The 17,135-nt window shown below is 43.1% G+C and overlaps 1 protein-coding gene across 1 annotated transcript in view; it reads right to left on the bottom strand.

Moving 5' to 3' along the window:
• The window catches only part of CNTN3 (contactin 3), a 283,223-nt gene that overhangs the window by 59,155 nt on the left and 206,933 nt on the right, over positions 1-17,135 (bottom strand). The window contains exons 11-12 of the mRNA XM_004581629.3: positions 10,088-10,215; positions 7,109-7,284 (exon numbers count right to left, since the gene is read on the bottom strand). Coding sequence (XP_004581686.2) covers positions 7,109-7,284; positions 10,088-10,215 — 304 coding nt within the window. The remainder of the gene's footprint in view (positions 1-7,108; positions 7,285-10,087; positions 10,216-17,135) is intronic.

The raw sequence follows: 17,135 nt of genomic DNA, 5'->3' as shown, positions 1-17,135 counted from the left end.
ACGGGGTGTGTTAGTCAGAATGTCGTCCTAATCATCTCCCCAGATTGTATAAGATTCATGCAACAGTCCCGGGGAGAGATGTCTATAAGCTCAGGCTATGGGAGTGCCCGCCTCAGATCTACATTACAAATACACACACACACACACACACAGACACACACACACACAGAAATCGTTCCTAGATTTTTGTTATTAGAAAAGAACTGTACTTTTTATTCTCCTACCCAAATAATTCTATTAAATCAACCTGGTCAAAGTGACCAAATCATCTCACACAAGAGTTCACTTTCAACGATTTTTTTCCTTCTCCCATCAGAAGCTGGGAAATGCATCAAGCCTCAAGCTCACAGGTAGCTGTTGTGACCAGACTGAAAGTGTAGCCTCAGGGACGTAAATCCCACCGAAGCCGGGCAGGCAAATGAATGGCCCATTGCTTGTCACTGCCGAGCCTCTTACTGCTTCCACTGACTTTCATCCACGCACGTTCTAATTCATCAAAGATCCAATCCCACAAAAGGTTTGTAAAGCTGTATAGCCTGGCCGAGGCGTTCCTCATTTCTAAAGCACCACATATCCTTTCTTAAAACATATGCATTTAAACACTTGTACAACATACTGTGAGTGCCCAGTGAGTTTAGGTTCACCAGTTTGTTTCTTGTGGGCCCCAACACCTAACGCATCTACCGCTAAAAGTTAGCTTACTGTACAAGTCAAAATAATCCCTGATTGTCTCCAGTTCAGCCTCTCATGGCTGGGTCCTGAATTTCTAGAAACCAGTCACCCTTGATTTGTAGTCTTTTTAAATTTAGGTCACTATCCGCTCTCTTCTTATTATTGGAAACTAAGGGCCATTTATAGATAGAGAGAAAAGACCTTAACCTGGAGTTAATAATGACATTCTCCATCCCTACTCTCTCCCCACTCTACTCCCTCTGTACCTCTTCTGTTTGGTTAAACATTTGATGGAGAATATTTCTGGATGACTGTGGGTATGACAGAATGCTACCCTCTACCTATCGCTGCACCTGTATTTCCTCTCACAACTGTTCAATTACGCAAGTACCTAGAGAGACACAGTTATTTCTAAAGATACCTGGGATGCAGGCAAAAAAAAAAAAAATACTGTCTATGAAGAGTATGCAAGACCTCGTGGTGGGAAAATTCCAGCAGTCATTAGGAAAAGTGAGAAGAAAGTAAGCAACAGAAAGTTCAGTGACAAGGAAAGTCACCCATAGGTATCTTCTACAGACAAAACCCCCAGCACCTGTGTCTTTGAATGCAAATCTCTCACTTCTCAACTCACTCCACACCAAGCCGAGAAGTGAGATGTGCTTGGCCAGGAGTGAAGTCAAAGGTCTTCTCTGCAGATTTTAATTACATGACTTTGTTTTGTCCCACAGCCACAGACCAATGCCAACCATTTGTGTCAGTGTGTTTTACATACTGGGTTTAACACCCATTTCTGAATGTGCGGTTCTGACTGCAGAAACCTGTGACTGGGGTCATAACACTTCCTTGGCATAATAAAAGTCTGTATAACAGACCTGGTTGAAAGTATTGTAGCTTTTGGAGCTTATAGGTTCTCCCTACCAAAAGTGTGCATTTTTTTAAAAGATTTTATTATTATTGGAAAGCCGGATATACAGAGAGGAGGAGAGACAGAGAGGAAGATCTTCCACCCGATGTTTCACTCCCCAAGCGGCTGCAACAGGCCGGTGCGCGCCAATCCGATGCCAGGAACCAGGAACCTCTTCCGGGTCTCCCACGCTGGTACAGGGTCCCAAAGCTTTGGACCGTCCTCGACTGCTTTCCCAGGCCACAAGCAGGGAGCTGGATGAGAAGTGGAGCTGCCGGGATTAGAACCGGCACCCATATGGGATCCCGGGGGGTTTAAGGCGAGGACTTCAGCCGCTAGGCCACGCTGGGCCCCAAGTGTGTATTTTTAAAACACGAATCAATGAGCCTGAATATGTGGTGCTGTTCCGGGGCAACTGGCTGCAGGAATCCAAGTCTCTTGGTTGGATTTTGCATGACTGAAATGATTCTTTTAAAGGCATGACTCTCGTTATTGCCTTGCTAGGTAACTTTCTCACGTTTTGCAATCAGGGGACCAATCTGTGATGATCCCACGGGAAGAACAAGCAGCCTCTCTGGGTCTTTGCGTGTGTGTCACAGCAAGCACAGAATCAGAGGACAAAAACTGTCCTCTGTCTGCCTTCCCCAGCAACTGAAAACCCATTTCCCTAATTGCTTGTGCTTAAGGGGAATACTGTCTTGTAAGGCTCACTGTTTTATTCTGATGAGAGCATATTAAGTTACTAATGGCAGCAGTCGATAAAAAAAATTCACAGGCCATGAACCAGCATGCTAGAGAAAGAACAGAACTGGCAAGTGATATCATTCATTTATGAAATTTCACGTTTCAGATACTTGACTCTTGTACTGCGATGGCTTTATGCCTTTTCAGTGCTGGGGAAATCCAGAGAGTTCAATTACATTACAAACGCAAATGCTCTTAACTCCAAGATGCTTCTACAGAAACCAACAATCTGGCTCGCTCTTCGTGTTTGTTTGCGACTGTCTGACACATATGGCAATCGGCACGCTTTGGAGTTTCAGTCTTTCAATACACATTTATTTAGTGTTAGCTGACAAAGGGCACCGTCTTAGACAAAATATTATCAACAGCTTACAATCCAGCTGAGAAACAAATCACAAGCGTAATCATCTACAGTATGGGGCAAAGGTAACTAAGGTTTTAAATTGAATTGTTTATCTTATAGTACTGCCATCTTATTCACAGAGGATATGTTCCAAGATAGAAGTGCGTGCTGGAAAACCACAGACAGAACAGAACCTTATATATGCAACTGCTTTCTTTCCTATATGTGCATATCTGCAATATTGAATTTATTACTTAGGCATAATCTATACGGAATGAATAAGAACTAATAAAATAGTGCAACTGTAAATAACATACTGCAATGAAAGTTATTGAAAACATATGGGATGTATGAGAGCAGAAGGGGATGTGAGACAGACTGGACTAGTCTGCTACACATACTGGCAAACCAGGGTAGGGGGTGGGCCTGATTGGGGTTATTGTGGGGCACTCTGGCTGGGCTGCAGCCCCCACTGGTTTATGCGAGGGCTGAGTGTGTGCTGGGCAGAACCAGGCTGGACTGCAAACACCCACTGGTTCCAGTGGAAGACAGGGATGGAAACAGAACCAACCCAGCAACTGCAACCACCAGCTGATCGGGACGATGGACTGTGCCGGACCCGGTTCTTGCTAGTACATACAAGAATCTGGTCTGGGAACACCTCACACAAAGTTTCTTTGGGGATCCTCCCCAATCGAGCTTTCGGACTCAGAACGCTATCAAATGACAGAGGACAGAACAAGTCAATCAACCACCTCAGCCATATGTTGCCAATGAAAATACTGGGCAAACGGAGACTATATGATGGACTATATCAATCAGTGGATTCTCCAACGACCGCATCGTGCCTGGAGTGGTGAGAGTGGCAGCAATTCAGATCTGTTGAACTATCAAAACCACCCTGCCGGCTCTACCTTCAGACCAGAGATGGTCTCCCCAAGAAACTGATGAACTTATATGGACAATAAGATGCTGGACTTTATGCCTGGTAGATGCTTGCAATGAAAGAATCTCAACTGAATTTGAACTGTGGTAATGCAACAAGGTGGAGGAATCCACCATGGGGGGCCGGGGTTGGGGAGGGGTGAGGGGAATCCCAGTGCCTATAAAACTGTGTCACATAATGCAATGTAATCAATAAAAATGTGCATAAAAAAGAGTTCAACAGATAAAAAGACTGTGGGGATATAGGCAAGGGCTGTTAACAATATCATTCTGTGGTCATTCGATACTTGTTTTCCATTTTTATTGTACCTTGTTTCTTTGCGTTTTGTTGTAATCTTTAGTTGTGGCGAGGTGATTTTCTCTAGTAGTGTAAGTTGGTTCCTTACTTTTTTTTTTGTAAACCTATATATGGATTTTGTTTTGTAGTTATTATGGGGCTTATAAAAACCTTGCTTTGGCCAAAAAAAGAAAACATATGGGGGTTGGCACCATGGTACAGTGAGTTAAACAACCGTTTGTGATGCTGGCATCCCGTGGAGGCACTGGCTTGTATCCCAGGGGCTACAGCTGTGATTCAGCTCCCTGCTTCTGGGCCTGAGCAGGCAGTGGAAGAGGGTCCCATTGGTTGGATCTCTGCTACCTACGGGGGAGACCTGAGAGAGTTCCTGGATCCCAACTTGAGCTGGCCTAGCTCTATCTGTTGTAGCCATTTGAAGAATGAACCAGCAGGTGAAGATCTCTGTCTCCCTCTCTTTTGTTGTAAATCTGCCTTTACATAAAAGTAGGAGCTGTGTATCTTTGGAAATTTACCATTAATATCGCTGGGCCCTGTTTGTGCACAGGTGATCAAAGTACAGAAAGTAAAATGAAGAGAGACTACTAGACTCCTAGGAGAGGAGCTGGGTTGCAGAAGGCTTTTCTCATGAGACAAGGGAACATTTGCACCTTTTATCTCTCCCTTGGCTTCTCTCCAAGCAAGGGAAAATGAAGAGAAGTACTGAGAGAGAAGTAGGGGCGCAGTCAGGATAGTAGGCATAGGTCTTTCCCTGTTATAACACAAGAACTTAGTGACTTTGAAAAACTGAAATTTAAACCAAAAGCAAAAAAGAAAGTTAAACTTTTGTAACAGTTGCTAAAACCTCCCAGATCTTAAATCAAAACCACTTAACTATTATTCCTAAAACTAAATCAAATGGGTGAGAGTAGAAAGAAGTAATACTGTCACTGAATTTAATTGTGGCTGGGAATCTAAGTATGTCAACTATCCTCTTCCTTCTAAAAAAAAATCCCTTCGTATTAGGATCTCAGGGCTGCCATAATGATGTCCCCTACCCCGTGTGCCTTCAGTCAGCAGCAATCCCTCCCGTCACAGCTGCAGGTGTGAGCTAAAGGTGTCACAGGGCCATGCCTCTGCCAGTAGTACTCTCCCTTGCCTTTCCACTTTCCGGATGCCCACAAAGCCATGGCTTGGGCAGCACCACTCCAACCCCTACATCATTGCCCGTGGCCATTTCTTCTCTGTGTCAGTGTCTTTGTTCCAACAGTCATGTTTTTAAAAATGACATGCCCACCCTAGTCCAGAATTCAGCTCAACTGAATGCTTCTGCAACAATACTGGTTCCAAAGAAAAATCACATTGTAAAATATTGGACATGAGGGCTTGAACACAATTTTTGGAAGGATCGATTCAACTCAGTCCTCCTCCTTTTAACTTGGCGATAAGACTAACACATGGAAAGGTTTATGTATACTTAAACATACATGGGAGAAGAAGTTGTTGTAAAATGAATACTGCATACTTGACTATCAAGTGCTTTTTTGCTTTAGTAATGCTGACATATGAAGTCTTTACATATAGGCTAAAGTCCTAGCCTTGAGGGTGCCAGGATCCTATATGGGTGCAGATTCATGTCCCTATAACCGTGCTTCCCACCCAGCTCCCTGCTTGTGCCTGAGAAGGCAGCAGAGAACAGCCCAAAGCCTTGAGACCCTGTACCCATGTGGGAGACCCAGAAGAAGCCTTTGGCTCCTGGCTTCAGATCGGCTCAGTTCCAGCCATTGTGGCCACTTGGGGAGTGAATCAGCAGATAGAAAAATCTTTCAGTCTCTCCTCCTCTCTGTATATCTGATTTCTCAATAAAAAATACATAAATCTTAAAAAAAGAAAACCAACTCCAAGCTTAGTTAAGTACCACTTGCCTATACACCTAACCCAAGCAGAAAAAAGCCATCCATGTATCAACGCATACGAGCTTGCCAAGAGGCAGGCCTAACAGTTCTGGAATCACAGATGTGCTGCCAGCTATGAGGCTAGTTGTTAGACCAAGGGGCTCACCAGCATTGACTCACTGTTTAACCAGTGTCCTCCAGGCCTGATGTATTTTAATTCTGATTCTAATGTGGAGCCACCACCCATGAGGACACAACAGGATGGAACACTGAAGGACATCTGTGCTATGCGGACGCACAGCTCTGGGCTTGGAGTTCCTTCACTAATGAGCTAACTACTAGGGCAATTTGTTACATGGAACAAGTCATCACTTTGTGTATCTTTAACAGTCTTGAAGCGAACATCCAGGGTAGCAGTGCAGATTATTTGAGATGAAACACTGAGTCTGGTACAATAGCTGGAATATAGCACATGGATGAGGAAATCGGAGGACCTCTCTAGTCATCACAAGTATGTTCTTTTGAAAGACATTTGCCCAAAAGTGAAAAAAAAGTTCCCCAAATCTGAAGTTTAGCCTCTCAGTTTAAAATTTGAGTGTGTCCCAGAGTGCCTAGCCTGGAGACCCACTCTGGCTCCCGTGTGCATCTTCTGGCTAAACCAGACTCTGGGAGACAGAAGTAACGATTCGAGCAGTTGGAATTCCACCCCTCTTGTGGGAGACCTGGATTGAGTTCCCAACTCTTGGTTGTGGCTCCAGTCTAGCCCGGACTATTGTGTGCATATGGGAAATAAATCACGGATTTACTCTCTCCCGCTTTGACTCTGAAAGTTAAAACAAAATGGTGGGAAAAAATGGAAGTGAAAGGTGAGCCTACCTTGGTGCAAATAATTTGAAATGCATACGTTGTTTCTCATAATACATATTTGCTATGAATATTTTGAAGATCCTTTATATGCATCAGTTTCAAATATTTTTGTGCCAAAATAAATGTGTCTTTCAAGTTTTTAATTCCCCCTTTTTGTTTTTACAAACTATGAACTGCCTTGCATAAGAAAACTCTCCATGTGTGAGATACTAACAACAAAGTATGTCATGGAAAATGACAATATAAATGCAACATGCATGAATTTGATCAAAATCACCGATCAAAGAAAATATGCTCAGTTTCTGCTAACAACAACAAATAAAATCAGATCAAAACAGAATTGAGTGTTCAGACTATTTAGCAAGCGTTTCTAGAGCATTGCCTAGGTGGCGGATTCGCTTCAGAAGCAACATGTCAGAGATACGCGGAATACAAAAATCATGAGGAAAAGTGTCACAACTTACCCCACCAACTTTCTCAAAGTGAGATCCATCTTTCTTAAAATCTGCAAGGGCTCCATTGAAGTACCAGGTAAACATGATATCTAGCAGGGGATCGTGTTGCACCTGGCAGGGCAAAATGACGCTTTCGCCTACTGAAACATCCATGTTGGATGGTGCCAAAATGATTCTTGTTGGTTCTATTGGGAAAACAAAACTTAAGTTGTTTTTAAGCATAACTTCAGCCTTTTCTGTTGTGGTGAGTACAATCTGCACAAACTATCTAACAATTTACAATAAATATGCTTGCATGCACACACTCCCATCCACACACACACACACACGTACATCTATGTAGTTAAAAGTTTTCAAGATAAAATCAAGAGTTAATGCACCACAATGAAACACTGCACTACATCAGTTATCCTTGCTGAATGGATTAGCAGATCTCAATTTATACTTTGCTTAGGTTAAAAACATAAAATCACCTGTAAGACGCAAGTTACAATTCCACCAACAAAACCAATTTCAACTTATCTTTACTGTATTTTGAAATACTGGGCAAAAAAATCAAAGCCAAAAGGTTCTCACCAAGTTTAACCATGAAATACATTAGCATTGACATTGAAGTGTACTAAAACACTTAATAGTAGCATGGACTTGAAGACTAAACAAATGATGTTTGCAATGGGTAGTTTGAGAGGAGTACTAAGCTAAAATGTTAGTATATTTTTTCCCCCAAGACAAATTTTCACAGGACTATTTTGCACAAACATACCCACTGAGAGCTGAACTTTTCTTGACTCCACATTCCCACTGTTAGTTCCCAAACTGAAGCTCTGAATCATTCATCCTGGCTGCCGGCAATTAATCTCACCACAGTCTAGTCAGACTTTGGCCCACCCAACTCCGTACCCAACCCAGCTGCTCCATTATGATCCCAGTGCCATCCTACAGTGAGTTACTCAGATGCTCAGTTGTATCTGCTACACTTGCTCATTATCGGTTACTTGGCACACTTGCTACACTTGTTTTCTGGAATACCACACTGAGTTTCCAGTCATGCCACTCCCTCCTATTCTCTTTCCATAGATGGTCCCTCTACTCTTCCTAATTTCTTAAGGTGGAATGCCTCAAGGTCAGGTTTGGCTTCTTAAATTTCCCACCTTCACTCTCGGTGATTTTAACTAGTCATGGCTTCAAGGACCCATGAAAATGACACTTTTCAAATATGCTTCCCCATCTTGATGTTTCTCCTCAAATGCAGATTTACACATCCAACTACACATTCGGGATTTTCACTTGGGTGTCATTCTCCATTACTTCTTTCAGGGTAGACAGTAGAGCTAAATTCTTCACACTTTGGAATTCAGGTGTAGCCAAACCATGCCTTGGCAAGTGAAATCCAAGCAGGAGTCATGTGTGGTATTCCAGGCAGAAGTCTGGAAGAATGAGTGAGTCATTGGATGTGCCTTCCTTCCCTTTCCGGGATGATAAACAATGCCCCAGATGATCCCTTTAGGTGTAAGGATAACGCAGCTGGCTCACCACGGACTTCTAGCAAACAAAACAGAAACCCATGCCGCTTTTGCTCCACTGAGATTTTGGCAAATCCATTATCTGGATTTACAAAGACAGAGTCAAATAAATATCTCCTATTTGATTTGCCCAAACTCAACATCCTGCATGCCTCCTTCCAAAAGCTGTGTGCAGCTATATCAGCTATGTAAATCAGGCTGTTCTAGTAGGTTAGCACACACCCGGAAGCCACCCAAGCCAACTTCATTCTACAAATCACATCCAAATTGTGGGCACCTTCTGTTGAGTGTCTGTGTAAACTGAATGCAGAATCTGACCCCATCCCATCAATTTCTGTTTCCAGCCTCATTTGGGTAATTTTTGTCTTCTTCCTGGTTTACAGAGAAGCTGTCTCTAGAGATCTCTTTGGCCTCCACTGTCCTACTGCAGACTCTTCCCACCAGCCATAGGAGTCCTTTAGAAGCGTTATTTCACAGCCCTCACCTGCTCAGAATCTTTCCGATCCAGCTACAAGATGAAGTTCTAATAAATCTAAACACTGCCAACATATTGATCCCCCAAAAATCGTTGGCTGACAACAACATGGAACTTCAGCTGAAAACTTTCCTTCTTGAGGAGGTCTAGTCAAACCACCCCATCCCATGCGAACTCAAGCTCCCACCCAACCTGCTTTCCTTTCTCAATGTTTTCCTTGCCTCTTAGTCCTACCGCCTAAATTCCTTTCACCCCAGTAATACTCATGGGGTCACTATAGAGCCCAAATAGCTGGCGTCTACCAGACAGTTCAACTTAGTTCTCTTAAATGAATAAAAGAAAGCAATGCATCCACAGCTGGAACTCATTCTACCTCATGGATATCTTCAAAAATCACAACTGCCAAGAAAAAGAGAAAGCTATGAAAGAACAATAGTCATTATTATTGCCCATTGTTCCAGCACAGGAACTAAGGAATGTGTTCCCCTCTGCATATTGTGCTGTGCAAATGAAGATTCGTTTGCTTAACTTACACAAAAATGTTGCCAGCATTGTGGTACAGTGGGTTGGGCTGCTCCCATTCCTTGTCCAAGTACCTGGTGTGTGTCCTGGCTGACTGTGTGTTTCCAATCCAGCTTTCTGCTGATGTGCTTGGGAGGCAGTGGATGGTGGCCGAAGCACGTGGCTTCCTGCTACTCTATGTGGGAAAGCTGGATGGAGCTCCTGGATTCTGACTTCATCCCGGGTTGGCTTTGGCGGGTGTTGGCTATTGGGGAGTGGATCAGCAGATGAACATCTCAGCCTCTCTCCCTCCCTTCCTGTCAGCCTGTCCTTCACATAAACTGTTTTTTAGGGGGAAAAAATAGTGCAATCCTGGGTTCTACTTTTTAAGGGTGTACAGCATTTTTGTAAAAAAAAAAAAAAGTGTTAGTTTCTTTGATTATGATCCAGTGTCTCACTCCAGAAACAATATTTTAAACTTGCACCTACCTGTAACCACCAACTGCGTTGTGCCATTTGCTTTCCCAAACTGGTTTTCTGCTGTACATGTATACATTCCAGTATCAGCTTTAGTCACATTTGCTATTTGCAGGCCTCCCTCCTTTGAAAAAGAAATTCTAAAGGAAATTACAAATGAGATAAAGGCATATGAGGTGGTCGATTGTTCAAATAAAGCGCATATTTGAAGCAGAATGTGTTGCATTAAGTTAGTATTTTTAAGGTATGACAGCCCACAACTTAGCTTTGAGGAAATAAAGGCAATCAAAATGAAATTTACACACACACACACACACACACACACACACGCACACACAGAGTCAATTGGGAACAAAAACGCTCTACAGATTTCTCTTCTCATGATATTTTTATGCAGGGATTACTTAACTGCATGGCTTAACATTATATCTAATTTGGGAGATGCCTTTATCAAGTGGGTGTGAAATGTTTTCCAAAAACAATACGTGGTGGTGGATTGCTCATGGGATAGCCTTTCACGTTTGGGGGAGAGGAGGGGGATGGCATTTCTTTCTCTTCAATTTATTTGGTGCAGCAGTTCAGCAAGGACTCTGGATGCTGTGGAGTCCCGGGTTCAATTCATGGCTCTCCTGCTTCTATTCCAGCTTCTTGTTAATGTGTGTTCCAGCAGGTAAGTGGTAACAGCTACTGCACTTGGATCCCTGCCACCCAGGTGGAGGACCTAGACTGAGCTCTAGGAAACCGGTGTCAGCCTGGCTCCGACATGGCCACTACAGGCATCCGAGGTAGAAGAAAACACCTGTTTGTTTCTCTCCCTTTAAGAGTAAATAATAAGTAACATTAAAGAAGTTCACATGAGTCTATGAGAAATAATAAAACTGACTGGGGGTTCACATTTGCCTTTTCAGAAAGCCAACGTTTGTGAAAAAGCAAAAAAGAATCAACACACAAAACATTTGCGTGGTCACTTATGGATTAGTTCCAAGATTCCAGGGCAACTCAAATTAGCATTCTTTAGAGTCTCTGAAAATGGACTCGAAATACATAGAGTCTGATCAGTTACTATCTAACTAAGGAAAAATAAACAACTGTCTGACATGTGCCCATGAAATTGGGTGGGTCCAAGCCATTATAATGTGAGCAAGCTAGAAAGTGTCTACTTTCATGGGAATAATCTTCTAGCGAGTGACACAGATAATACACATCAGCAAACAGGAGAAGCTTAGGTTGTGGACAGGTGCTATGACGGAGGCTGGTAAGCTGACAGAGAACTCACTGTCTGTGGAGATGCTTCTAGGATAGAGACACCAAAGGAAAACCTCCTAGAGGAGGGCTCTGCACTAACAGCCACGAACGACACAAGGCTGGCCTATCATTAGCTGGCTCCTTCTCTTGTGAGTGCCTGACTGGTTTATCCATAATTATATTCCCCCTTTGAATTCCTAAAACCATTTTGATATGTATCATGCATTTAGCATATGGAAAGTATTACGTTGATCATGGCATCTTTAGCGTATGAGTACTGTACCTATGTGAATGGATAAAGCTTAAAAAAAATCAGTTTTGTAGCCTAGGGTCAACAAGGCGTCCTACATATAGATCATGATCAGTGAACGCTTTCAACTTTTAGGTCACTGAGTTTCTGATTTGGGTACCTCAAACCAGAAGCAGATTATTTCAGATATCTTCTCCCACTGTGAATGACGTACCAGCTCACCTTCCACTTACAGGAGCTATTATTAGGAACACTGAGAGTACAGGCTAGCCTTCGCTGTACTACACTGCATAATGTTAATTGGGTAAGTATCTGAGGCAAAGCCTGACACCTTAGGACTCACACTCAAACTCCAAGACAAACATATTGACTCTCAAGAATGCAAACTCCGAGTCCACTGTAAGCTTTTGAGCTAATTAGGTATGTTCTTCCTAACTTGGTTCTTCCAGTAAGTTTCAAGAGGCCCACAAGGCACTTGACAAACATAAAAATAAGTAATATTCAGTAAGAGGATGAAATAAGTGTTTCTCAATAGAAAATCTCCAATAACCCATGCTTCCCCAGAGAACCTCAAAGTGAAAAATTTACACTGTTTCACAATAAATGAAATGGTTTTCTATGCTTCCTGGCAACTGGTTTTTCTAACTATGAGTAGAGCTGAAAATCTAAATAACAGTGATTGATTCTTGTCTTGGCAAACAGAGATGAAAATTTCTGAGATTAACATTCAGAAATGTGGCACCCGGTTTGCTTGAGAAATGTGCAATTTAAATCCTTCATCTAAATTTTAATTCCTTGATCAGTTTTATAATATACTTTTAGATGTACCTTTTTATTGGTCTTTCCTTTTGTGGTGAGAGGTTAATTATTTCACTTAACTTTGTGCAGTCTATGGTTAGTTTGGGATAAGTAAAGGTAATTGCTCTAAGCTGCTCTAATGGTCCATGCTGTGATTCAGTGATGGCATTGAATTTATGACTGCTAAAGAAAACTCTGTCTCAGAAAGTAAACTGTTGTCTAGGCAACACTGACCTGCTCTTTATGATGACATTTAAGCATCCATAATAACACAGTGTGGCTTAGAATGGGGAAAGTGTGGGGTATTATGCATGCAAAGCAGAATTTCTGAAAATACCGTTTCTCCCTTGCCTATGTTCTGAATATTACGGTAATTTATTCAACTTGAATTTTAACAAACATGCCACAACTCCACATTTTCTCAGGAAGCACATCTCAGTGCAGATGAGATCACATGAGATCGTAATGATTAAACTGCCGTATAGGAAATAACAAGGCTATTTTGGATGGCACTTTCTGAGTACATATTCCAGGAGATGGATGCTTACAATTAGCTCTAAGAGAAAAGTATTCACAATGCATATATTACGAGGATAAATAATGACAGTTAGGAAAAGCAAATATATATTGATGAAAATGCATGAGAAATAAATGTCAGCGAGGAGGAGCTCACAGAATATGTTCTTATCTCCGGCTACTCTCACTCCCACATGCTTGGTGAAAGACCTGCTCTCCCTTGAGTTCACAGACAACCTGCAAACAGTGTTTAGGAAAACAACATTATGACTTTTCATTCTTTTTGCGATAGCAACTTGGGCTTTGGCCTCATATATTTAGCAGTGTTAGTTTAGTGATTCCTTGGTTAGAAAAATCTCCAAGGAGAACAGAGAAGAATCAAGGAGTAATGACCGCATCTTTGAGTCAGGATCAGGCTAATCAGTAGCTGGGCTATTTTGTTGGACACTCATATTACATGAAAGAAGCACCAGTGTGCTGATAAACCAAGGAACCTGGCTCCAGTCTCTAACCTAGGTAGTTCATATAAATGAACATGTCTTCATATTCGTAAGAAGAGAACCAAATCTATGAGATACTTCTAAATGAATATTATTGTGATGAATATATCTAGAGCTAAATTTGTTTCTATGATTCTAAACCTATGAGTTTTCTCTTTTAAAATGGACTCAAATTGTAGAACAAAAGGCTTCTCAATGGAGATTTTGACTCTAAATGATTATTTACAACCATTCCCCCTTAGTAATTCATGACACCCAGGCAATCATCTGTGTGAAATATTTGCATCCCTATGCAAAGGCGCTCCTAGAACAGTTATAAATACTGATCACAGAAGTAGTAGCACACACAGAAAAAAAGGCACAAAAGAGACAAACAATTCTCCAATGGCCTATATTTTAAAAGAAGGCTTCAAAGCAGATGATTGTGAAAGCTCAAAAGTCCCTGCTACTTGAAACTATTCTCTCTGCCTCAGTGTTGAATGTATGATCAAATCATTGGAAATCAGAATGCCACCTGTGTTACTTGTGGTACTGACAGAGCAAAAAAAAAAAAAAAAAAAAAACCCTGGTTTGGAGACAACTCAAAGCTAGATGGACTTCACCTCCTTAGTCCACCTAGACAACGACAGGCCCTGGCTGTAAGGACACAGCCTTGACCAACACATGCAGCGAAACACCCAAGAGAAAAAGGGGGAGTACTGAGCTAGAAGGTCAGGTTCTCTCACCAAACTTCAGGAGTCAGACACTTCTCCAGGGGGCCTTTGGGGAAGAAGTTACACCATCTTTCCAGGTGGAGACTGGAGGCCCTGGATTGGAAGTCCCCACCACCAACAACAAGATATATCGTATGTACAAGGGGCATCTCACTGCCTCAAGGGCTACCAAGATCTGCTGTTTTGCACATCCTTGGTAGGGCTAAGGAAAAAGGAGTCCTCAAAGCTGGTGCATAGCTGTGTGACACACGTCACAAACTTTCAAACTTCCTTGAGCTTTCATGGGCTAACCACCAAACAGGCTCCAGAGGGATGGGCTCAAGCAGTTACATTTCTTTTTTTAATCTCTCCATTATTAGATGAAGGGACTACGTTTCCTGTCTCTCGCATACATGCAGACATATGCACGCAGTTTTATGAACATGAGGATATACTTCCCATCCTATCCCTTTATCTTACCCTCCTTCTTCACCTCATCTCACTTTCCTGCTCCTTCTTTCTGTAGTTTTCTTTAAATTTTTGTAGTACTTTCAATGCTCTTTAAAATCACAGGCTCAACCCTCTAGCAAGTTCCCAGGTTCAGCACGCACAGCCACGGGAAATCACACCCTGAGATGCAGGGTGTGCCATTTGGATGCCTCCTTTGAAGAACATGATTTGTGAATAAAAGACAAAATGATAGTTCATTCATTCCAGTACTTTCCCTGACAAGATGGTACAATGTCTATTGCCAAGATTTCTGGAGCCATCCATTGCCTATCCAATCCTAAGTCTGGATATAACTTATCTAATGATTTTTTTAAAAATAATACCCTTAAATTAGTTCCCAGCTGGAATTCCCATATCCCTATAGGAAGCAGGCTACCAAAATGTGTTGCTTTGTACACAGTATTTTTTCAAGATGTATTTATTACCTCAAAACCTTGTGATGAGTTCTGAAGCAATCTTTATGCATAGAGAAGACAGACTATTGCTGCAAATCATGGATGGTCCCACAAACATTGCCTGACTTCCTCTGCTCTGAATTCCTCAAGGACAGCTCTGGCCCCTTATGCCCCTTGCAAAGGCATCTCATCTTATCTGTATCTAAGTAACTCACAAACTATTCAACATTTGTAATCTCTATGGGACACAAAAATCTTTGAAACCATTGAACTATTTGAGGACTCTCTGCAATACAAATGTGTATGCAGCTAGACACACATACATCTACAAGCAACAATTGCTTAAAATTCAGCAGTGAACCAAATGTCTAAGATTCTATGGATGTCAGCTCAGGAACACCTGCTAGGAATTCATCTCATCTAATAAGATGGAAATGTGTTGGGCCCAGTGGCGTGGCCTAGCGGTTAAAGTCCTCGCCTTGAACACGCCTGGAACCCAATATGGGCGCCGGTTCTAATCCTGGCAGCTCCACTTCTCATCCAGCTCCTTGCTTGTGGCCTGGGAAAGCAGTCGAGGATGGCCCAAAGCCTTGGGACCCTGCACCCATGTGGGAGACCTGGAAGAAGTTCCTGGATCCTGGTTTTGGACTGGCATAGCACCAGTCATTGCGCTCACTTTGGGAGTGAAACATCGGATGGAAGATTTTTCTCTCTGTCTCTCCTCTTTTCTGTATATCTGACTCTCCAATAAAAATAAAATGAATCTTTAAAAATTTTAAAAAAGATGGAAGTATGTTTAAAATATCTTTGTCTACAGTACTCTTGGAGGAGGGGCACTTTCAGTGGGCCTTCAGGACACCCTGCTTGGAGGCTTTTCTAACCAACACTAGTATGCACAGTTGAGCACACTGGCTGCCTAGGGACAGGAATGCTCAGTGGGCTTCTGAGACCACCCCATCTTGGAAGTTCATTATTTTTTGACCAGCACACGTTCCTGTAGCCAGGCTGCATGGCTCTTCCTGGATGGGCCTGGGCAGCCCCGGCACCAAAGGCACTGGGCAAAGCCCCTTGGGCGAGCCACCCAGTGGCACACCCTCATGATCTGAGGGGTCTTGATTTACATGGGAATGAGGGATCGTACAGGTAATAGTGAGATCTGTGGTTTTTATGCCCAGGTAAGAATTACAGTTGAGGGACTTCCACTGACAAGTCCATGTGTATGTGAGTAGGGGATGGACAGCAAATTGGCTTGGAGGGGAGAATAAGAGTGAGAGAAGTGGGTCTGATAGCAGAAATGTGGGGGCAATGTGGGCTCACCCCTGTAGAACTGCAATCTCGGCTGGCTCGCCCAAGAGCTATGGGTTGAATCAGGACCTGCTGGGGACTTAACAGGGTCCCCACTGGTGAGGACAAGAGGATTAGGGGCAGCAAGCTTGGTTGGATATGGCTACAGCCTACACCTGCACAGGTGTGCACTAAGATGGTGGAGCGACAGATTGGGCTAGACTCCAGCCCCCACTAGGACTCGTAAGAGCCACGTTGGGTGTAAAACAGGCTAGGCTATGGGCCCAGAGGCATGGCCTAGCGGCTAAGGTCCTCGCCTTGAACGCCCCGGGATCCCATATGGGCGCCGGTTCTTATCCTGGCAGCTCTGCTTCCCATCCAGCTCCCTGCTTGTGGCCTGGGAAAGCAATCGAGGACGGCCCAAAGCTTTGGGACACTGCACCCGCGTGGGAGACCTGGAAGAGGTTCCTGGTTCCCGGCATCGGATCGGCGCGCACCGGCCCATTGCGGTCACTTGGGGAGTGAATCATCGGATGGAAGATCTTCCTCTCTGTCTCTCCTCCTCTCTGTATATCCGGCTTTCCAATAATAATAAATCTTAAAAAAAAAAAAAAAACAAACAGGCTAGGCTAGAACTTGACTCTTGCTAAACTACATGAAAGCTGTGTCGGGATGTGGACCAACTATTGCTGTTCTGCAACACCCAACAAGAACCAGAATGGGTGTGGCCAATCGAGCAAGGCTAGAGTTCTTGCCAGGACAGGAGGAGGACAAAGTCAACCTGGGCCAACGACCCACTGCTGTGTGCGAGAACTGCCACTGGGAGGAGACTCAATGGAGGAACTTGGGAAACTTTTTCATCGGAACATG

This window comes from Ochotona princeps, chromosome 21 (assembly GCF_030435755.1).
Source record: "Ochotona princeps isolate mOchPri1 chromosome 21, mOchPri1.hap1, whole genome shotgun sequence".
NCBI lineage: Eukaryota > Metazoa > Chordata > Mammalia > Lagomorpha > Ochotonidae > Ochotona > Ochotona princeps.
This window is presented reverse-complemented; position numbering and strand designations above follow the sequence as displayed.